The sequence below is a fragment of the Sarcophilus harrisii genome, chromosome 3 (assembly GCF_902635505.1).
Source record: "Sarcophilus harrisii chromosome 3, mSarHar1.11, whole genome shotgun sequence".
NCBI classification, from domain to species: Eukaryota; Metazoa; Chordata; class Mammalia; order Dasyuromorphia; family Dasyuridae; genus Sarcophilus; species Sarcophilus harrisii.
This window is the reverse complement of record NC_045428.1, coordinates 2,980,206-3,003,008: the sequence shown is the minus strand read 5'-3', so window position 1 is coordinate 3,003,008 and position 22,803 is coordinate 2,980,206. Positions and strand designations below refer to the sequence as shown.

Here is a 22,803-nt window from a genome sequence, read left to right as displayed (position 1 = left end):
AATTTAAATGAACATCGTGTGAAAGTCTTGAGCTCCCTGAATGGCAGGACACCTAAAAACACACACTGTGTTTAAAAGCACTGTCCTTCCCTTGGGAATCCTGATGTTATGCTGGGTTTTATTTCTTGAAAAACCTGACAACAGTGAAGGTGAACGGTTCAGAAGGGGGTTGTGGGCCCCACTCACTGCTCCATCTTTTAGGGGTGGCTGTGTGGATGCACTTTTAGGTCTGCAAGCAGCCAGCACGGGGAGCCCCATACTACGTCTGTGCTCTCTACAGAGGACTGTGGCTCCCCAACGACCAGTACTCAATAAGCCAAGAAGCTAAACTCTTTGACGCCTGTGGGTGAAACAGAAACTATGGGTGTGTGTGTGTGTGTGTGGGGGGGGGGGGGGGGGTCATCTCCCTATAGGCTGTTCTCAAGATGCAGTTCCGGGAAGATCCAGACTTTCTCACTGGGATCAAGGCAGCAAGCTAGAGAAGGCAGGCCGGACTGGACAAGGACCGAGAGCTGCAAAAGGAGTCTGAGGCCCTTGTGCTCCTGCTCCATGGAGGAGCTTGCAACAGAAAGGTAGCAAACATCAAGGTGTGGCCAGAAGGTGAACATGCACATTTAAGTATCAGCACAACAAAGCTTCCTTTTCACATCATCTGCAGATTTCCTATTTTGTTCAGGGTCAGAGCCAGGGCTTCAATTTCAAGTCTTAAATGGGTGGCTCAGATAGCAACAAAATTGGGGCAACAGAAAGTAAACAAGAGACAATGCTTTTGCTGCCAAAATAATTGGTTAAAAAAGGCTTAATTGGGGGAGTGGGGGCTAAGGTGGGGTGGTTGGTCCTTCGAACTGATAAGTGAGTCGGACGGTCCTTCCTAAAAAGACAAAGCTCCAATTTGGGGCCGTGGGCAAAGTTTTAAAAGGCTCTGTGATGCTCAAGTCTGACCAACAGATAATTTTAAGGACTTGGATAGTTCAGAGGATCGGTATTTAAATGTTTCCTAAACTAGGCCAAGTGATCATAAAACTGCTCCAGCTTTTACCAATAAGGAAACCTCTGGATCCACGAAGCAGATTGGTCCAAACCTAGCACTCTCCAAACACAGGCTGTGTAAAGGCTGGACGAGGCTTATCCTGGTGTGGAAGGAGTGTGTCTGTGTATACGTGTGCATGTGTGTAGGTGTGTGCTTGTGTGTAGGTATAGGTGCGTGTGCATGTGCGTGTGTGTGTGCGTAAAATAGGCCCAGCTTCAATGGAGGTCTAGACCTATATACTGGAGAGCAGAAGGACTCAGCTCCAAGATTAGGGATTTGTGTCCTCATTCCACGTACCTAACTACTGACCTCTGTGAAGTCTGTAAACCCCATTGGGGGCACGGGGACCCAAAGGAATGGGAAGAGAGAGAGGAAGGTGACCTCCATTAAGAATCCCAAGTCACACAGAATGTTAAGGTCTAGTGGCCTGGGATGGAGACAAGACTGGATTTGCAATCAGTTCAGAAAGAATGTAGACACTAGCATGGTTCCTAAAGTTCTCCTTCAGGCCAAACGAGTTTTAGTAGAAAATGGCCAATTTAGGATGATATTCAAAAAACACCATCCTGTGTGAAATGAGAGTATCCAAGAAGGGGTGCACAGCATGAACTGGGCAGCAGCATCACTTAATCACATTCTCAAATGTCTAAGATGTATAAAAAGGAAAAATTACTTGCTCTCCAGAGCTGCTTCCATACACATTCTTCCCCAAGGGAAGGGTTTTGTTCACTGAGTATGGGATACAGAAAAACTGAGGCCACGTGGGGGAAAAAAAGCAAAGCCTCAGAATCGGGGAACACAATTGAATTTCTCCAAAAAAACAAAAACAAAAACAAACCACAAAACTAAAATGAGGAGAAATTATATTTAAATCTCGAGACTGAAACTAAGAACTTGACACAAACAGTTGGAAAGGAGAAGAGACTCATGGATACTGAAACACAGCGGTGTCTGGAGTGGCACAATGGAGAGGAAAGATGGTAGATGGGGAGGGAAGGCGGTCTGCCCCCTATGGCCCTGGCCCTGCCCGCCCGTCCGCCCTGCCCCAACGACACACAAGAGCCTGGAGACACGGGAAGAATGGAGAGTAAGTGGTGATTTCCAACCTGTGGCGGCTGTGAGGTGGCGAGGCGATATTCTCCTGGTTTGTCTCGATTGAATACAACCTTCCAAAGGATCGTGTCCAGGAGGAAGCTCTGAGACACATTCCGGTGGGTGGAAGAATGAAAAAGGACTAGCAATCATTCTTTAGTCAGATGTGCAGCACACAAACCCCCAAACCGTGCAGCAGAACATGAGCAACAACAACAGGCTAGGAGCTACCCCCCAGTGCCCCAGCCCTTTCCGGGGTCACAGCAGAAGGCCCTACGGAGGCCCACTGGGTGATCCTGAACGGAGGCATGATCAGGATGCGTGGGCATCCACACCCAGCTATCTCCCTTGATAATCCCAACCATCTACGGGTGTGATCATGTCCATTTGATAGGTGGGATAACGGAAGCTGAGAAGTGAAATCATCAGGCAGGGACACAGATCTAAGCAGGTGGATCCAGGCCTTTCCTGACTCCAAGTGCAGCCAGTATGCTGCCACTAGACCTCAGCCTAAAGAGCTTTTTTATTCTGAAATTTTAAAAATAAGAGAAAGGCAACAGAAAGGACTCCTTGAACATCGTCAAATTCCATAAAGAAATAGAATCTGGGTGGAAAGACAAAGACAAAATTTCAGATACAGGTGTCAAAGCTGCGGCCTACACCACTAGGCTTCGGCCAGAACCAGATCACAATAAAACTGGGGAATATTTAACAATATGAGGAAACACAGAGAACATTACACCTGAAAACTAAGTCAGTGTGCAGCCCCCAGAGTCCTTAATGCAGGGGGGTTCCCATATCTAGTAATGTATGACACCCTTACTTGGAAGCTTCTCTCTCTGCTTCTGATTCCTCCAGAAAGCCTGAGAAGTGCAGAGAAATATCCCTCTGCCATCAAGTGAAGAGGCAGACCAGAGCCATCCCACCCTGACCTGCCACCAGCTGAAAAGGAACAAAGCATTCAGAATGCCCCACTCTCCCAAGCCCCCACGTCTGAGGACAGCCCAGAAGGGGCAAGGAGAGATGACAAGCTACCCCTCAGCTCCGAAGTCATTCCCATTGGCCTTCTTCTCCACTTCTAAATGTGTCTATTGCTGATGTAAATATGAGATGGAGCAGCCTCCGCTCCCATTCAAGCCCCCAGGACAGCTCATTCAGCAAAGGAAAACTGAAAGTCTGGGGAAATGAGCAAAAAGTCACTCTAATATATTTGTGTTGATGTATAGAGATATTACAATATTTTAAAAAATCCTTCATTTACATTTTCTTGCTATTGCTGACATTTTTTCTTATCTCTAGAAAATTATAATCTGCAGGTTATTGAAAATGGCCCCTTACTAGGCATTCCCCACGGCTCCAATCTTCAGGAACTATGGGAGTGTCTGACGTGAGGAGCTGGGGGAGAGATTCCTTTTTCGAGTTCCCTCTTTATTCTCCCCGGTCCCGCCTTCTCTACCCCGGCTAATCGGACGTTGGCAAAATCAGTCAGCACCAAAAGTGCTCGAGACATCCGAGAAGCTGACTTACTTACCTCTGCCAAGATAGAGACAAGCGCATTGACAAGAATGATGATGAGCATTGTTAAACGCCACTGATGTGGAACACAAACTATCTAGAAGACACAATTCCAGAAGTTCACGTTACATTTCTTATTCCACGCGTGCTCCAAAGTCTACCAAAATCCCCACCGTTAGCTGTACCCAGAGGGGCCCCTTGCATACACAAAGGAGGTGGTAAAAGCAAATTGAACTCAACTTAAGTGTCGAGTCCAAACTAGGACAGATGCTTTTGTTTGAAGATATGGTTCTAAGTGAATAAAAACATTAGCTTACAAGTAAAATCCCTTAGAGAAAATGCCTTTGCATCCAGAGAGAAAATCAGGAGACCTAATGCAGGTTGAGGCATACTATTTTCGCCTTTGTTTTTTATTTACATTTCCCTTCTCAGGGTTTTTTCTTGTTTGTTCAACATGAGTCATATGAAAATATATGTTTAAAAGCATTTAAGCAAGGAAGGGAGAAAAGATATTTTATTTTTTGAAAGATTTTAACTTCCATAAGACTGAAAACTATTTTTACATGTAATTGGAAAAATAAAATACTATGGAAATTTTTTAAAAAGTAAAATCTCTTCGTCTTATGGAACAGTTTGTTAAAGTTGTTGGGCGGTGGGCCGGATCGGCTCTTTGACCCCTTCCAGTACTGTGGCAGCGAAATTACAAGTTTAGCACCCACTGGACTCCCACCCAAGGTGTCACAGGCAAAGAGGGCCCCGCACCTCACTCATGCCACAGGCACAAGAGCATAAACTCAAAAGTCACAAAGGGAAAATCACAAAGAAAGGCCTCTTTTTCGTGGTGACTCTGCTTCTGTAAGCTGGCTTCAACGAGTCGCCACCCCAATCTTCTGTGTCCCCTTAGTGCACGGGTAACCAACAGTTAGCTACTCATCAGTCCAAGAAGCGGGGCACCCATGAGCCTTGGTGTCAGCCCCCTCCCCACCGACTGGCTTCCTACCACAAATGAAAACCGAGATCTTATGAAACGGAATAGCCCCAAACAAGTTCAGGCTGGGACCCCGACAAGCCCAAGCGGGCTTTTGTTTAACACCTGCACCTTCAGAATTTGACGAACAGTTCTGGTCTGGTCCTCCTGTACGCTAACACTCCAGAAAAGGAGGGTGTTTATTTAAAGCAAAAGACACAGAACTCGCCTTGCTTCCATGTGTGGGAAGGCTCAGAATTTCTCACCGAGCTCTGTTCATTCAGTCCCAAAGGGCTGGGTAAGAGTGCCAGTGGCGTGCCCGCAGATCAAAGGGGTAGGGGAGCCCCTCTGCTGCCAAGCCAAGTCCCAAGCACTAGAAAAAGCCTGGGTTAAGGCCCTTCCACAGTGGGAGGGAGGGAGATGACTACTGGCTGCCTGTGTCCCTCAGAGGATGGTCAGCAAGGGGGGTCAGGGGTCCTCCTGCCTACTCACCACGATGAGCAAAATGAACATAAACCCTTACCTCAAGAACCTGGTCAATATAGGCAACAGGATGCAACATGATGAAAAATATGAAGATATACAAAATAATCACAGACACAACAAAAAAACCTGGAAAAGAAAACAATCTAGATTAGCAATTTGCTTCTACTAAGTTCCCGCCAGTCAGCTCCTGTAGACATTCAGTATCTTCAACTCTGACAACTTAAACCGGCTCAATTGTTGAAGAAATTACAAACGGCACATTCTCAACCACTTCCAATAAGCAACGTGCTCCACTGGGGTGCAGGGCATTGTGGGTACCTCGCTCAGAATGGCAGGCAGGGGTTTTGTAAGCTTTCACAAACAGACAACTCCAAAGGTTTGCTATTTGTCAAAGTCAATGGCCTTTCCCCAACACGCAAAAACAATGAACAAAACATCTTACTAAAAGAATAGGCTTTGTATGATACAAAATCTTCATTATCAAACTGGATTGGAGCTCTTTTGATACCAAGTTCCCTCAATGAAAAAAACACCAACTATGAAACCACATGCTCAAGAAGCAATCTCCCCAAATGGCACAAGTAAACCTCACTTTATTCACAAAATCTCAAAGGAATTGTTGAAGTGAAATTAAAAGCTTTTCATACATAGGATAAAGATTCAAGATGGCAGCCCAGCTTCAGCATGTCCAGGTCCTGTCCTGAGAGCTAATTGGCACATGAAGGAGAGGGAAGGAGAGAGAAGTCACAGCTGGCATCGCCAATCACGCCGCGGACATGGTGTACTAATGGCCAACGTACCGCTGCCAGGGCCTCTAAGTGATCTCTTTCCCACCCCAATTCTAGACTACAGTGCCAGGTGAGGCACTGCCTTCACAAGCCCCAGGCCAAGCCCATCTGAGGGACACTGGTCATCCTCCACACCCGGGACACCTTCCCGTGAGAATGGCAGAGGGTCAAGCCTTCCTAGCGCTGTCTTACAGGCCTTCACCTGGAAGGTGGATGAGGAAACTGAGACCGAGCGAAGGGCCGTGCCCAGGGTCCCAGGACCGGTGCCTGAAACCAGGTCTGCCTCCGGGTCACCCCCGAGCACCTCCAGAGTCCGTCTCAAGCACCTGGCCCAGGACTTCTCAATCCGCCAAAGCTATAGAACACGCCCGTAACCAGCAGCGGCCATGCTTCCAGATCTCACCTGGTGCTCCCATCTCAGAGGAGAAACCAGAAGCCTGACTAAGGTCAGCTAGCTCATGAATTAGCACAGTCCGTCCCTGAACTTCTGACTCTATGCTACCAGGCTAAGGGAGAGGGGGAGAAATCCTGGACCACAACAAAAGAGCATGCTGGGAAATGGCAACAACAGCTATCAGAACTAGCCTGGGTCTCCCCCTTTAGGGTAGGTGCTCCCTGAGGGCGGGCCCGGGCCAGGAGCCTGTCTTTTCTCAGTTATATATACCAAGTGCTGGGGCTGCCTCCGGGACAGACCTGAGAGTCTGCTGGCCAGCTCCCTGCTCCTCCTTCAGTGCCCTCAGTCTCTGCATCCTCATCTACCTTTGGGGGTCCTGCTAGCAGCATCCAGGACCCTCTTCCTTTCCCCCACTGCCATCAGGGCCTCCCCTCTGAGGCCATCTCCCACTGATCCCATCAAAAACTGGTCTGTATACAGTCGTCTCCCCCATTCCCCATTTGTCTGGGCCTGCACACAGAGGGCCCTTAATTAATGCTGCTGGGCCCTTGAACACTATCACAAGGCCAGAGTCTACACCCCTCGCAGCCCAGATGAGCCAAGGAACTGCCAGGAACTCCCTCCTGGGCCCCTCCCTCTGCTACCTCCTCACATTGCCGAGATTCCTGCATCCCGTCTCCATGAGACACCTACCTGCCTCGGCCCCACCCCAGAAAGCCCCCAGCTGCCTGCCCTCCGCCCACGTTTCCCCCTCCATCGAGGGCCTCACCAGGCCACCCAAACACAAGCCCCTGTGTCTGCGAAGAGCAGGAACAGGCCTAGCTTGCACATGGGAGCAAACGTACAATTAAGGCAGGAAACAAGCAGCCCCAGGCCACTCACCATTCTTATAGCAGGGCTGCCTGAACGGCTTTCCTTTAGAAAAAGCGATTGCGACAATGAGGTACTGGAAGCTGGAGATAAAAAACACGGTGGTATTTTCATAATTTTTTATATTGTGCTCATCGTGCTCAGTCTCATTGGCAGAGTATGACAAGTTGGGAGAGAGGCTTCTGGACAGGTTACAAGCGCTGCAACGGAAGACAAGAAGCCGTCATTTTCTCTTTCTTTTTGCTGCGAGCCATCGTGGGGTAAGGGACTTGCTCAGGGTTCCACAGCTAGGAAGTGTTAAGTGTCTAAAGCCAGGTCCTCCTGCCTCCAGGGCTGATGTTCTAACCACTGCGCCATCCGGCGACCCCCTCACATGTGCCCTGCCTGAGGCCGGTGACCGGCCCAGAGAAGGCTCCTGACCGATAGAGAAAGCGCCAACTCCTAGAGAGACTTATGGGCCGCCAAGTCCCAAGACAAGCTCTTTTGGGTTCCAGGACACACGCCACAGGGGCAACCCCTAACCTGTGCGATCGACTACAGCGTCTGAATGGGGCCCTGCCATAGCTCACAGACGGCACCCGCTGCTGGGGCCCTCTGGGGGCGTGCTGGCACCCAGCAGGCCCAAAGCAGGGAGGACTCATCTTACGTCCCAGCTTGGCCCAAGAACCCACTGATTTCCCAAATACAAGCCTGAAATCCGGAGAGGGAGGAAAGGGGAGCAGCCTGTGCTCTACCACAAAAATGCAGCTCATCCCTGCATAAAATCTTGCCCCTTGTAATCCAAGGGTCACAGGCACAGAAAACTAGAAGGAAATCTGTGAGTGCCTGATTTTATTGGGCAGCATGATAACTATGGAAATGTGAGTAGAATCAGTGCTCACATCTGTCCTGAATGTCAACTACCAGAGAACCAGTTCCAAAGCTCAATGTCCTCAAGGGGACAAGGGGGAAGCATGAGGAGAAAGGAACGGCCCTGTCAGTGTGAGGGAAAAAGAAACCAAAAGCAAGGGGGGCTGGAGAAATGCCTCAACACCGTTCCCTCGACCACCTCCCAAGGTGTCCACAGAGGCTGGCAGGAGAGGCTGGCACATGCCGGCCCGCTCTGGACCAGAGCCCCTGTGAGGCTGGCTCTCAGCATCCAGGAGAGCACCCATTTACACACACACACGGGAAACATACACTTTGATTCATTCACTGTAAGTGGGAAGTTGTGACGATGTCTATCCACTGCTCCATTTTCTAGACTAACTCTAGTTTTAACAAAAGCCTTTTGCTTTGCAAAATGAGAAACCAGCTGGTCACTTTCAGTCTAGGTCAGGAAAATGTTAACACCACACACTGGGAGGCTCCATTAGAGCAAACCCAGGAGAGTCTGTCCAAATTGGGGGCAAAGGGAGTGGGCACTAAAATAAGGACACTGAACAGCCCTTTTTATAGGGGAGACATCTGCCAAAGTTCAGAAATTCTATTATATGGAGACATCTTTCTCCAGAGGGATTTTTTTGGGGGTGTGTAAGGGAACTAGCAGAATTCTGATCATTTACCCCCCCTGAAGTGTATATAAAAATCACGGGTCAACTTACTCTGAATGTGGAGTCCAGGGCTCATACCAAGGCTGTTGTCTAACCCAAAAAAACCCAAAACACTGGAAGCCGATGGAAATGATGATCTGAGACAGAACGGAGAAGAGCAGAGCCCCAGAGATGAGGCCGGAGGGAGGTCTCTGAGCAACAAGTTCCTTCCAGGCTGGATTTAAACTCACTGCGGAGGAAACGGAAAACATGAAGCTGCTTCAATCGGACGGTTCTTCCCGATACACCGGGATGGCATTTCTGTTTAAGATGTCAAGGGGAGCTCCCCTGTGTGTGTGTGTGTGTGTGTGTGTGTGTGTGTGTGTGTTGTCTTCCCCACCTGTGTGTGTGTGTGTGTGTGTGTGTGTGTGTGTGCGTGTGTGTATTGTCTTTCCCACCCCCGACTCCCTATTCCCACCCTGGAGGCAAGTATAGATGACAACAGGACACACAGACCCAGGGCTCACAGGCCAGGCTCCTAAGGCTCTGCCGGCTAAGTCTTATGTGGGAGAGCAGCGCTAGGATCACAATACTTTTAATTAACGATCTCAAAGCCATTCAAGATGGATGTATAGAAATACATGTGCAAAGCAAGTGGCGTGAAGTGGGATTTGTCCTTTCTTATCCAGTCCCCTTTTGGGGCATGTTTTGATTGATGTATGGAAATTCTTTTTCTGGTGTTCATAAACTTATTATAAATAAATTTTAATAGATAAAATTCAAGATCTTCAGGATGCAGAGAAAAAAGTCAATGTATAGATTCGGAAGAAAAAATTTTTTTATAAAGTTTCCCCGTTTTAAATTCAGTCAGCCATAAAGCTTGGTCTTAAGCTCTTCCCATACCAGGCACTCGGAGACAGACAAGACTAACCTTTGCCCTCAGATGCTTGGAAGGTCATCTCAGAGGCCTAACAGCACTATGTGGGGAACAGGTCAAAGAGGGGCTGGGCAGCAGGAGGGAACAGGGAGATGGAGGGGAGGGGGCATTGCAGCCTAAAGTACAGCCTGAGTAAAGGTGCGGGGGGGGGGGGGGGGGGGGGGGGGGGGGGGGGGGGGGGGGGGGGGGATTTCATATTTAAGAAAAGAACAGCAAGTGTATGAGTGGAGATGGATCTCAGAGATGGGAGTAAAATATAACCAGACTGAAAAGGTCAAGGAGCCACTCTGGGAGGGCGTGAATGGTCCTGGAGGCAGGAGGGAGCCACTGCAGTTTCTCAAGATCACCTCGACCACAGGATGAGGAGGAGCCTGAGGCAGGAGTGGGGGCAAAGGTGAAAAGGGCACTGCTAAATGGTGGCCCAGTGCCAAGGGCAGAGCAGCTCCTTGGACCCCTACTGCCCAGTACGAGCTGGACACTGGAGACCTCACAGAGGCAGTTTGAGATGCTTGCGGAGTTGGCAAGGGGAAGGAAAGGGGGGACAGAAGATTCCAGGCTGGCCCACAGGTGACTAGAGGTCAGGACAGAGTCCAAGGCTAGCCCAACAGTCAGGAGGACAGCTTTGGACTGAGTGACACCCAAGGCGGGCAGGGAGGGAGCAAATGAGGGTTGGCAGCCTGAGAGGCTACAGCCAGGCCCGGGAGGAGCGGGGGGAGAAGCAGACGAAGGGCACGAGGCAGTCACAAGAGCCACTCAGGATGCTGCCAAGGCCGCGGGCAAATGGATGGCACAGCCTGCCTAAGCTTCCGGAGGGAGACGGAAGCGTGAGAAGCCACAAAGCGAACAGCCATCAGCCACAGCCCACTGCACGTCCTGGATGCAGCATCAGGCTGGGCAATTTTAGAGTTGGCAAAAGCTCCATTTTGGAAATAATTTTAATGACGTTTATAATTCAAGGTCTTAGGAAAAAAAAAACCAAATACTTACTTGTGAATACCACTACCAAGATGATGGCCAGATCAATAAAAAGGAACTGGAAATCTCCTAAATTACTCAGGATCTAAGGAAATCATTTGTAGATTACTTATAATCAATGACATTGCCAAACACTCAGTAAAATCAACTACAGGCAGTTATTTTTACACATTAGTCTGCAACCATAAAATGAATCTTAGATTTAGAAAGTCAAAATCAAACGTAACTTGTAACACAGCAAGGTAATAGTTCTCATCGTATGAACTAGAAACCCTCAAGGACACAAAATACAAGGCACCCAACTGAGCCGATGAAAAAAATCTCCCAAAGCCCAACCAAGCCGCCATTCCCAAGGCACAGGCCGGCCCGCTGTGGCCCAGAGCTAACAGACTAAAACTTTTGTGTGATCTCAATGAGACATTTGCTGGGGAAGGCGGCCACGTGCGGACAAGGCTTTCCTCTGCTGAAAAGGAAGAGCCACCATCTTCAGGGGCCACCGGTCCCACAGACATTTCCCTCAGACCCTGCCACATGTGGACGGGTGCCCCCTGCCAACCAGTGACCAGGGCAAGCCCAAAGTGAAATCTCCCACCAAGTTCAGAAAGTCCCCAAAGCATTTCACCTTTTTCTATGGTTCTGTGGCTCGTGCCAACCAGTCGGTGGGTGCGAGGGGCAGCGAGCGGGCCAGGAAGCAGAGCAAAAAGCCTGGGTCCCACTCGTCCCCTATTTAATAGCCTAAGATTTAGTGAAACGGCATATTAAGGGTTAGGGCTGGGGGAGAGGCAAAGAATACACCAGTCTGCTCTTTGGCAGAAATCGGAAGAGTGCTCTAGGGTCACAGAAACGCAGGTGCTCAAAGCCGGCTCCCCCAGTCCCACTCACTGCTCCCACATGCACAAACGGTCACTCACCGAGTACAGCAAAGTGACGCTACAATACTGGATGATGCTGTACAAAGCCATGAATTTAAACACACAGAAGGAAGTTATCAAAGCCGCCCGGCCTTCCCTGCAGAAGGGAGAGAAAGGCATAGGAGAAAGGCCCTCCCCCCATCTCAGCCAGCCCCCCCGCCTCCATCTTCCGCCCCTGCCTCCGCCTGGCTCCTGGGGGCCCCTCCCCTTTGAGGACAGGGGCAGCTGGACCCGCTCCCGGGAGGTCAGAGCGCTCCAGACCACTTCACTGGGGTCATTCAGTGCACCGTGGTTCCCTGACCAGTGGCTTTGGGGCAGAGATGGGGGCGTACCTGATGAGGTTTGGCACACAAGCAATACTGGGGGTCCTGGAGGTGAAGGGGGACGCCACCGAAGCCTCCAGCTCAGACAGGGATATGCCTCCATGGGCCCTCTTCAAGGCCTGCCACCACAAGGAAGAGCAGTTAGCTGGCTGACAGGAATCAGGCACCCACGCTAAAGCAAGCCCGGCCCGAGCAGACACTCACCCCACAGTCATTGGCGCCGTCACCGCACATCCCCACGTAGTAACTGCAAAAAAACAGAGTTCTGCTGCATCTGCTCAGACAGCCGAGGGCCAGGCCTGAGGGGTGGGCCGGGTCCCAGGGGAGCCATTGTCTCCCGAGAATCCACCCAGAATCTCCCACTCTGGGCAGAGACGGGCCGGCTGTGAAACCACGCCAGGCCCTGCTATCCTGAACACGGGCAACCAGGCAAGATGCTCCCGCTCAGACTAGGCCCCTACTCCCAGGCCAGCTAACAGGGCAAGGCCTCCAAAACGCTCACAAAGAGCTCATTTCAGCGCCCGACGCTGGGCCAAGTAAGCCTTGTAGAGCTGGACAAAAATGGCTTTTAAAGCAAAAAAAAACCAATCTGGACACACTGCGCTTGCAGAGCACGTAAAAATACGTGCAGATCAAACGGCTGTTTTGTCCTAAAATCTTTACAGGGGAATAAAGGGACGCTCTTCAAAGCTTAAAACAAAAATTAACAAGGTTTTTAAAGTACGATACTAGCAGCCATTTTACAGAGGGCTCTGTGGATAACTCGGGAAGCCTCCACACCAAACGGCCGAGCACCAGCAGTGGGTGCGTCGTGAGGAGTTCCCTGTGAGCAAGGAGCCCTCCCGGCTCTTTAAGAAGTCAGGCTTACTCACTCCACATTCTGCAAAGCTTCCACCAGCTGCGTCTTCTGATCGGGGGCCATGCGAGCAAACACAGTGCCGTGCAACACCAACTGCAAGAAAAGATTTCTTAGCTTCTGCGACTGTGCCCCCTCCAGCAGGTGCCCGCGCCAGTGTGCCCACACCCAGCTGGCTCACCTTGGGCACCAGGTCCTGAAAGTGCTCCAGGATCACAGAAAACGACTTTCCATTCATTGCAAAATGATAGGGGGCTACCTGAAGATCCTCTAGGCTGTCGTGGACCATCTTCATCGGGATGTCCTGTGCATTCAAACAACGGTCACTCACCAAGGGAAAGAACCCAACCAACAACAACGCTCTGCCCAGCGGGCCCGCCAACCTTTGCCTCCCCGTCCTCCCACGCTTCAAAGAGAAGTCAATCTCCGAGCTAAATGGCCTATGGGAAACAGACAGGGTTTGGGCCTTCCCCACACAAGACCGAAAACTCAAGCCCCTTCGGGCAGAACGGGACACCAAGTTGGGATCCACAGGTCTCCCAGTCACCTCGGAGTCGATTTCTGGAGAGCCAGTGCACTTTGTGGTGAGAGTGTCTGCATAATGCCAGTTGATTTTGGCCACTTGTCCATCCTTGGGAGGTAGTCCATCTGCAATAATCACTTTATCCTGAGGTAGAATCATTCCACAGTCTCTGGCCACGGAAATAGCAGTTAACATGTTGTCACCTGGGCAGCCAAACAGAAAAGTTGAAATGAAAAGGGTGCCCTGCTTCCAACAGCTAAAGAACGCATTCATTGAGGGGACAAGGCAATGCCTGGCCTCCTGACGCTTCAACTGGCCCCATCGTATCAAGAATGGCCCTTGTTCTCCTAGTCCATGTGATGTTTAGGTTGAAATAAGAAGAGACTAGTGGGTGACAAAGGTCTCACCTGAGTACGGTAACCAGGTTTGGGGAAGGCTACAGCGAAAGGGAGTCATGATCATTCCCCTTGAATCCTTCGGGTGATTCACACACACACCAGGCCTAAGGCATTCCCCCCAAAACCCTTTATTTCCCTGATTATTTGCTAGTAGAACCACAACTGTCATCTCTTTACAGAGCCCAAATGGCCCAGGGGCGTATTTGGACTGGGAAGGGCATGGACCATCCATGCTTCCCTTAGTTCCAGACTGCTAAATTGTCCCTTCTTGTGTCCGTACAATGAGGCATGGAACCTGCAGAGCTGCAATGTGAGAGCTAGGTCGGGGCTTCATTACCCACAGGAGAATAAAGGAGGATTTCTTAAACGAAGCCTCTGATGGCGACTAGGAAAGTAGCCCAGGACGGCGGCCCCAAGCCCAAGCGGCTTTGGTGCAGCCAGTTCTGCGCAATTAGCTCACCTGTGACCATGACAGTACGAATGTTGGCTTTACGCAAATCTTCAAGTACAGCAGGGGTTTCTTGTTTTAATTTATTCTGCATTATAATTAATCCCATAAAATCCATGTTGCTCTCGATGGCATCTCTGTAAAATGGAAGCTCCTCGTTAGAGTTACTTGTTTTTGTCTCTAACAAATGAAGAAAGCAACGCGCATCATTAAGCACCTACTCTACGCCGAGCGCAGGGACAGACATGAGCAAAAACGACACAGCCTGTGGCCTCCAGAAGTGTTCGTTTCATGGGTGTAAAACAAGGAGTGCAAAAATAGAGATCAATAACATCAACCCTTCACAAACCTCCCACAATTCTCTCCCTCCCTTCTCTCACCTGCTTCTGACCTCATCACCCACGGGGCCAGCCCTCTCTCTCAAGTGACCAAACATCTCTGTTGCCGATCCAGTGGTGTTTGGTCCTAACTCTAGTGCTTCTGGACCTCCCACAGCCTTGGGCCAGGAGGTCCCTTTCTGCTCTCCAGCTCCTGTGCGCCTTTCTTCTTGGTATCCTTGGCCAGACTCTCCTCACATCACGCCCCTCAACCATGGGCACCACAGATTGTCCTGCACCCTCGGCTCATCTCCCTCCAGATTAATTCTCTTGGGATCTGCTCAGCTCCCGTGGACCCATGGCCATTTCCATCCTGACAAGTTCTCTGTCGACCTCCACTTACCTCAACTGCTTTCTAGACATCTTAAACTGTCAACAAAAGAACTGCCCTCCCCCCCACACACACACACACTCACACACACTCTCTCTCTCTCCCCCCTATCTCTCTTTCTCTCTCCCCCCTATAGAGGGCAATGGCCTCCTTCCAGGCACTCGGGACCCCTCACTTTCTCACCCTCCCATACCTGAGCTAAGATACACAGAAAGAAGTTAGGACAGTTAACGGGGTCCTGGGAGATAAAACAGGTACAAAGGCCTGACCTTGAGGCCAAAAAAAAAAAAAAAAAAGAACATCATTGAGTCTCACCTATTGATGTTCTGTATCTTGTGCCACGTCAGCTTGGATTCCAGTTTCCTATGCGCCAGAGCGATCACCCGGAAGCCCTGTTTCGTGTAATCTTCTAACACTTTTTCAAAATCACTGGGAACTGAAGGAAAACCACCATCTTAGCGTTGGTGAGAGGGGGGCCAGGACCCCTCGCCCTCTGCCCTCGGCTCTTACCTGTCTCTGGTTTACAAAGGCCAGCAATGACCTCCGGGGCCCCTTTCATGTAAGCGTCCATCTTCTTATCCCCCAGAATCCGGGCCACCACACTCATGCGTTGCAAGGCAGAAGAAAACGGGAACTGCCGAACGATCCCGATCTCGTAGTTGGCCTGCGAGAGAGACGCGGTAGGCACCCCCCTGCAACGACTCCCTCCCCCCCCATAAATGACTCAGGAAGTAAGAAAAGAGAGGACACTTACGGAAAGCTCGAAAAGCTCCTGGAAAAAAGAAAGAAAAGATCAGAGGTTACTTATGGCTGCCGAACGCCCCACAGGATTTAGAAATGTTCGTTATCTGGGAGGTGTGAAGCAGAGCCAGCCCAGGCCCTTCCCAGTGGCTGAGGCTCCTGCCCAGAACTCTCTTTCAGCCCTGTTTCAGCAATGCAGCAAAGCAGCCGGGACCCCCCCCACCCCCAGTGGGACTGACGGGAGAGCCGCCCAACATGGGCACTGGGCACAGATCCTGCCCACCAGCCCAACTGGAACTTCAAGGGGGAAAAGGGGGGAAGGAGTGAAGGAGCGGGCACCAGGGACAGAGAATGGGGCTGGAGTGCACCAACAATTGGACCATCCCTGAGGATCACCAATCTCCCCAGGGGACAAGCTCTGGCCAGAGCCCTCAGACCAGGATGGATAGAACACGACACCCCCTCTCTCCCGGAGCCTCAGCCATGCTTTGGGCATTCAGCATGCAGCTTCCCCAGGACACCTCTGGCCCGGGCTGGCAGGGATCTCTTGGGCCCACCTGCTCTGTCCTGCTTTGCACCCCAGGCCTCATTACCACAAAGCTGGTGAGCACACCCCACCCCCGTCCCACCTACTCCCTTCTGAGGGCAGATAATCCCAATCCAATGCTCCATTTCACTACCCAAGAATGGAAATGAACACCCCTAATGTGGACCCGCTGCAAGGATCCCCCAGGATTGGTTTGGGGGAGGTGACGGCGATTTGGTTTCAAATGCGCAGCCCAAGCCGCCACGCCGACCTACCATGGACTGGTTGGCTGCAGGTTTGGGCTCCGGAAGCAGCTGTTTCGGAGGCCGCACAACCGTGGGCATGATTCGGTTGTGCAGGGCCGTCTCCTCTTCAGTTGCTTCTTCTAGAATCTGAGGAGAAAAAGAGAAGATGAAGCCTCATGCTCTCCACAGGGCTGGAGTATGGTCTGACCCAGGCCCATGGCCCCACAGCGCTCCCCTGGTAGGAGGTGTGTGTGTGTGTGTGGGGGGGGGGGGGGGGGGGGGGGGGGGGGGGGGGGGGGGGGGGGGGCGCGGTCAGTGCTGGGGAGCGGAGGGGGAAGAGGCTTGCCAACGGTCCTAAGTAACTGGCTATAACTCTTCTCATTATCTTCTCTATCCTTCTCAGAGTCAGTTGGAAAATTCTTTTTAAATATAATAAGCAGAGAGGCTCAAGCCTTTTGCTTTTCCAAACTCCACTGCGCCCTAAGTGAAGGAGATTTCCTCAAATCAGCTATCTAGAGTAGGGGCTTAAACTGAGGGAGAGGCCTCTAGTGGCAGGAAACCTCTCCAGAAGAGCCAGCAGCTACTAGAAACAATCCACAACTTTAGCAAAGTTGCAGAATACAAAATAAATCCACAGAAATCATCAGCATTTTTACACATGACCAACAAAGTCCTGCAGCAAGAGATACAAAGAGAATACTATTTAAAATAACTGTCGATAATGTAAAACATTTGGGAGTCTCTGTCAAGGCAAAATCAGGAACAATATGAGCACAACTACAAAATACTTTCCATACAAATGACATCAGATCTAAACAGTTGGAAAAATATCAAGTCCTCATGGGTAGACCGAACTAATGTAATAAAAATTTTTTAAAATAAAAATAATACTACTTAAATTAACCTACTTATTCGGTGCCATTCCAATCAAACTGCCAAGAAAGTACCTTACAGAGCTAGAAAAAATAATAGCAAACTTCATCAGGAAGAACAAAAAGGAATTAATGAAAAAACAAATGGAAACAAAGGTGGCCTAGCTGTACCGGATCTAAAACTACATTATAAAGTGGCAGTCATCAAAACTTATATGGTACTAACAAAGAAATGGAGTAGCCGATCAGTGGAATATGTAAGGTTGACAAGTGCACAATAGCCAATGACTATAGTATCTAGATAGACCCCAAGATCCCAGCTTCTGGCATGAGAACTCACTATCTGACAAAAACTGCTGGGAAAATTGGAAAATAACTTGGCAGAAAGTAGGCGCCGAACACCCTATACCAAGATAAAGTTGAAATATATTCACAATTTAACCATGAAGGATGGTATTCTAAGCAAATTAGGAGAGCAAGGAATACTTTTCCTCTCAGATCTGTGGTGAAGGAAGGAATCTATGGCCAGAAAAGAACTAGAGAACATGATGAAATGCAAAATGGATCATTTTGATTATATTAAATTAATAAGGCTTTGTACAAACAAAACCAATACAGCCAAGACTAGAGGAGAAGCAGAAAACTGGTTCTTTTTTGGCTCGGCCTCAGGCTCACAGAACAAACAGGAGGCGAGAAGGCGGCCCTTACCCAGGCGATGGCTTCAAACATCTTTAAATCGAGCGGGTCCCCAGAGAGCAGGCCTTCGATCTTTGTCAGGGAATGGCAGGTGGCCATGCAAGCCACGAAATGAGACTTCACCAGGCTCTCGCTGCAGGCTTTCTCCTCTGGCAGCTGGAACCTGAGGAGAAAAGGCCCCAAGCTGGGAGAAAGGCCGGGTAACACCAGCCACCACCCCAGGAATTCGTGGGAAGCAGAAAACTTGGGGGAAAGCCTTTTTTTACTCGGTCCTAAGCAGAGAGATGGACGGCAAGGGCAGACCTCAACTGAGTTTTCCACGGACCCAAGGCTAGGATGGGTGACTCAGGAGCCTCCATCAAAGACCTGGGCTGCTAATGCCCTAGGTTTCATGGTGGCCAGGGAATCCATGTCTAAGCATTAAGTGCACGTGCTAACTTCACAATGGCTATCCCCCAAACCTTTCTCTCCATGAAAGCTCTACTCTCTCTCCTGCCTGAACATCCCCAAAGGACAACATGAAAGGCCTAACACAATGAACTATCAGACCAGAGGAAGAAAACATATCAGAATTCCAAAGGAGGAAATCGAATGGACTCTTACTGTGCGTTTTCCACTCTTTGTATGCCCCAAAGGTCTAAGCCGTCTTCGGTCAGAGTTCCTGTCTGGAAAACAAAGTCTGGGGTCACTGGGAGATGCCCAACAGAACTCAGGAACACAAGTTCAAGAGCCTGGGTATCTATGCCCCTGGCATTAACACATTTTCTTAAAGGGCATAATAAGATCCCTTTCCCATAAGTGATTCATTGCTTCTTCAGATTCATGGAAATATTTTATTTATGACAAAGCCTGGTATATGGTCTGAGTTTCACTTCAGGCAGGCAAGTTCAGGGAGACCGTGAGCTCACGCCAAGGATCTGGGGCTCCTGTGTGGGAACTCCCTTCATCTGAGAAGGTCACTAAGGAGGGCACAAGAGGCTGAAGTGGAAACTGCCCTAACCAAAAGATTCTTTCATGAGGTATAAGGTTTGGCACTTTTACCCAGCCTTCTGGCCTCTTCTAACTAGTGAGCTCCTCCCCAGATTTCCAGCTCTCTTTCTGAATACCTTCTCCTCCCCTTAGAAAGGCAGCTCCTCAAGGGCAGGGAGGGTAGGGAGCATCTTTCTGTTTGTACAGTTTGGCTCACACCAGAGATTCTGGGTATGGGCCCTCTCGGTCTCCTGCATTTGCAAATGCTCAGAATCAAATGCTTTTCACGGAGCAGGAGACAGCAGCAATCAAATCTGAGGGGGAAAAAAGCTCTGAAGGTTCTCTATGGAGAGAGCCCCTCGGAAATGTTCATGACACCGATGACAAGGGAAATTAATGGGGAAGCAATTTGGTGGTTTGGAAACCCTCATTCTCATGCCCAGTAAAGGATGTTCTTCACAAAAAAACAAAAGTAATTCATAATCATCAGTGCCGATAGAGACATTTAGCATCTGCCAAGAGTTTTGCATGTCTCGTGGCCATCCTGTGGGGAGGAACCAGAGGCTGGAAACAGTGGCGCTCCTGCCCGGGCTCTCAGTTACACCGAAGATGATCAGCAGGCAAGTCAGGAGGGCACACCTGGATCCTGGACAGAGGCTTTGGGAAGAGGTTACTCCACCAAAACAAATTTATATGCTTCTTATAAGCCAAAACACCAACAAGATTTTCAACATGGAAAGGCTAAATTAAAAAATATTCAAAAATAGATAAAAAAAAAAAAAAAAAAAGCATATTACTTAATGAGGGAAAGAAATTGCTTTAAAGAAATTGAAAACTGCATTTAGTATCATGCTTGAAGCTACAAATACAAAAAAGCAAATAAGCCTAGTGAGACCTGACTGTAAAACTGGTCTTACCTTGTCAAAACAAACAAGATTTAGCTGTCCACAGATATTGATCCGCTGAGGGCTTATGCAAAAGATCCCAATCTTTTTCAGTCTCCTTTGTGCATACACAATCCCAGCAGTCATAGCAGCTGGAAGGGCAGGAGGCACAGTAATTGTGATGATATCCAGAGATTCAATAACTATGACGCCAGCTGATACCTAGGTTCAGCCCAAGAAAAAAAATGTGTGATTGCTTCAGAAAGGCCTCTTTTTTTTAGCAGAGAAAGATTGGGGAAGGGAGTACAGACAATCAGGGTCCTTTCTTCACTTCATTTCCATTACATGCCAATGAACGTTGAAGTTACCCAGTAGTTTCTTGCAAAAAGCAAGGACAGAAAATAAGCAATTTAGCCTAATTACCCCAGCGAGCTGTTCTGAACTCCCCCATGGATGAACAAGGCCATAACCCGAGCCTTCCGTACCTTATTCAGTATGCTATTGACGATGGTGTAAATAAATCCAATGCCGGCCACCACGACAAGACAGAGCAGAAACATGTAAGCATCTCGGTAGAGTTTAAAATCCGTTGGCTTAGGATACAGTATGGAACGGACAAGCTGGCCTTTGGAAGTACTAAACCCTGGAATCAGATGTTTGACAAGTTACTGCAGCAGAAATAGCAGGAATGGAAACTATCTTCCCTGTTTAAGACTGGAGTCAGAATGATTGGCTATAAACTTGTATAAATATATACAAAAGGCTAGAAAGAGATATGTTTTTGTTCAGATATATAAGTATACACACACCCCTCCCCATGAAATCAAACATATTGCTCATATATTTGAAGTAGCAATGAGATATTTTTTTCTAAATTTGCTGACAATGTTATCTCAATTATTCTCTCCCCATACTGAAGTTTTCCATTTGTCCCTAATATTTCCTAATTCAAGTGGCAAGTCGCTTGAAGGACTAAGTCATGAGCCCAAAGGTTTTTACATTTATTACTAGTAAGCCTTAAGTCCCAGCAGTTTCGTACCCAAGAATTATGTCTCTCCAGGAGGATCTTAACTCCAAACAAAGACCAAGAAGTAAGCTAAAGGGAGTGAATGAATGAGGAAAAATGAAGCATCCAAAAGGAATCACACAGATTTTTATAAGGGAACTCTCATCAGGCTGTCCAGAAGTCCTTCCCGGCTCCTCAAATGCTCGCCATTTGGAAATAAGCACTTATGCTCAATATGCAGCATGGTTACATGAAACACTGCCCACCTGTCCTGACGACCACGGCTCTCACGAGCTCTCCGGTGTAGAAGCGAGTCTGAATGACGGTGGTCCCGCAAAACAAAGTGTGCCGCTTATGGAGCTCTGGGCTATACATTTCATCCTTCATTCCTTTCACATCCACCGAAGGGTTTGGCAAGTTCGTCTTTGTTACAGGAACACTCTCACCTTAAACAGAAAGTTTAAATCCTCAGCACTGAAAGCTTTAACAATTTAAAATCAATCTTCAAAGATAGTAAGTGCTGCTCTGAAATAACCTTCAGAGAATTTCAGAGTGATGTCAGTTTAAATCGACAAAAGGATCTGTGGTTCTAGCACCACAGAGATCTGACTTGCATCTCAAATTGCTGAATTTTGCCTGCCAAGAGCAACAAGAAAATTCCATCACCAACATAACTGGCAGGATAGAATGACATTAAACATCCATGTCCTCCTATTCCCCAGCCTTCATGAGACAAAGGAAAAGTACCATCTCCCCCAGTGACTCCAACTGAGGAAACGCTGTCACTGGGAGCCGGGACTGGCCGGGACCAGGAGCCAGGCCCATGTGCTGCCACATCAAAGCAGAAAAGCAGAATGGTGACTGATGGGGAAGATCAAAGATTTTTCTTGCTTCATTCTCCCCCAAAGAGCACCAACAGCACAGACCAAGGGCTTCTTCACAGGCCCCGTATTTCGATCCTAACAACTGCCTAGTCGGGAGGATGTCCCAAAGTGGCCCCATGTTACAAAAGGGGAAATGGAGGTTCTGGGCTCCACAGAGAGCGACCAGAGCCAAGTCTCTGCCAAGCCCAAGGCCATCGCTCTTCCCAACACATCAAGCTCAAAATGCCTCTTCCCACCTTCATCATTCCCAGAAGATCCACAATTCACTATAGCAGGTTATTTTTAGAATTCTAACTTTTAGTCTTTTTTATTCCTTAAAATCACAGTATAAATAAAATATTGCATGGATTTCCTATAAAAGCATCCTGCCACTCTGGTGAAGACTTCCCTTGCCCAGCTCTAAGAGCCATCATGGAGCCCGTTTACCTGTGAGCATGCTCTCATTCACAATGCAGGTACCACTGATCAGGACCGCATCACAGGGCATGACCATCCCATTCATCGGGATGATCATGATGTCTCCAGGTACAAGGTCCGTGGAAAAGATCTCTTCCGTTTCTGAAAGGAACAGAGACTGTGAGTTAAATGCTGGTTTACGTGGAGTAACAGGAACACAGGAGTCAATGGTTCTGTGTCTCAGGGGCTTTTTCCCCCCCAGGAGAGAGAGGTCAATGGTCCGAGGGGAAGGAGAGGAGGCCTACTGAAACGTACTTTTAAATGACTTCAGAACCATGAACACGGCGGCACTGAGGGAGCCCCTACCCTCACGATGCTCCTAATGAGTGGTTGTAACAAAAAAAGAAGCACCAAGCCCTGTGAGGTCGGGAAGGAGATGCCATCAGAGAAACCTTTCTGGGTAGAAGTAATGGCTGCCAAATGAGCAGGAGCGAGAGCACAGATACCCCCACACACACACTAGGCAAGAATGACTGGAAAGAGGGACGGATAGCAGCCCACAAGGAGCCTGCAAATCAACCAAGGCCGACCTAGAGGGCCAGATGGAGGCCACAAGGGGAAGGTGAAACCAGGAAGGAGCAGCAGCAGGATCAGGGCTCTGCTTTTACAAGCTGGAGGGAAGACAATGTTCACACTGGGAAATACCCTCAGTGGGGTATAAAGGACTTACAGGAAGATCTCCCCAACCCAAGAGCGATCCCTGCCCAACTCCACAGACTAAGCCCCTCAATACCTTTGCACACAGTAGGAATTTGTGTGCAGAACAAAGCAGCTTCCACATTTTCCCTCACA

At 49.0% G+C, this 22,803-nt stretch overlaps 1 protein-coding gene across 3 annotated transcripts in view; it reads right to left on the bottom strand.

Annotated features, from left to right (window-relative positions):
* Positions 1-22,803, bottom strand: part of ATP13A3 (ATPase 13A3) — a 63,362-nt gene that overhangs the window by 5,131 nt on the left and 35,428 nt on the right. Inside the window, exons 10-32 of one of the 3 annotated variants that reach the window (XM_031957386.1) lie at positions 21,982-22,113; positions 20,938-21,117; positions 20,151-20,308; positions 19,699-19,887; positions 18,416-18,477; positions 17,825-17,975; positions 16,275-16,391; positions 15,487-15,504; positions 15,243-15,396; positions 15,048-15,168; positions 14,037-14,161; positions 13,203-13,381; positions 12,837-12,959; positions 12,672-12,751; positions 12,004-12,046; positions 11,809-11,918; positions 11,477-11,573; positions 10,578-10,650; positions 8,726-8,903; positions 7,155-7,342; positions 5,128-5,216; positions 3,654-3,734; positions 2,137-2,226 (exon numbers count right to left, since the gene is read on the bottom strand). In XM_031957386.1, the coding sequence (XP_031813246.1) occupies positions 2,137-2,226; positions 3,654-3,734; positions 5,128-5,216; positions 7,155-7,342; positions 8,726-8,903; positions 10,578-10,650; positions 11,477-11,573; positions 11,809-11,918; positions 12,004-12,046; positions 12,672-12,751; positions 12,837-12,959; positions 13,203-13,381; positions 14,037-14,161; positions 15,048-15,168; positions 15,243-15,396; positions 15,487-15,504; positions 16,275-16,391; positions 17,825-17,975; positions 18,416-18,477; positions 19,699-19,887; positions 20,151-20,308; positions 20,938-21,117; positions 21,982-22,113 (2,738 nt within the window). The remainder of the gene's footprint in view (positions 1-2,136; positions 2,227-3,653; positions 3,735-5,127; positions 5,217-7,154; positions 7,343-8,725; positions 8,904-10,577; positions 10,651-11,476; positions 11,574-11,808; positions 11,919-12,003; positions 12,047-12,671; positions 12,752-12,836; positions 12,960-13,202; positions 13,382-14,036; positions 14,162-15,047; positions 15,169-15,242; positions 15,397-15,486; positions 15,505-16,274; positions 16,392-17,824; positions 17,976-18,415; positions 18,478-19,698; positions 19,888-20,150; positions 20,309-20,937; positions 21,118-21,981; positions 22,114-22,803) is intronic. The other 2 variants (XM_031957389.1, XM_031957388.1) reach the window with 2 other exon arrangements.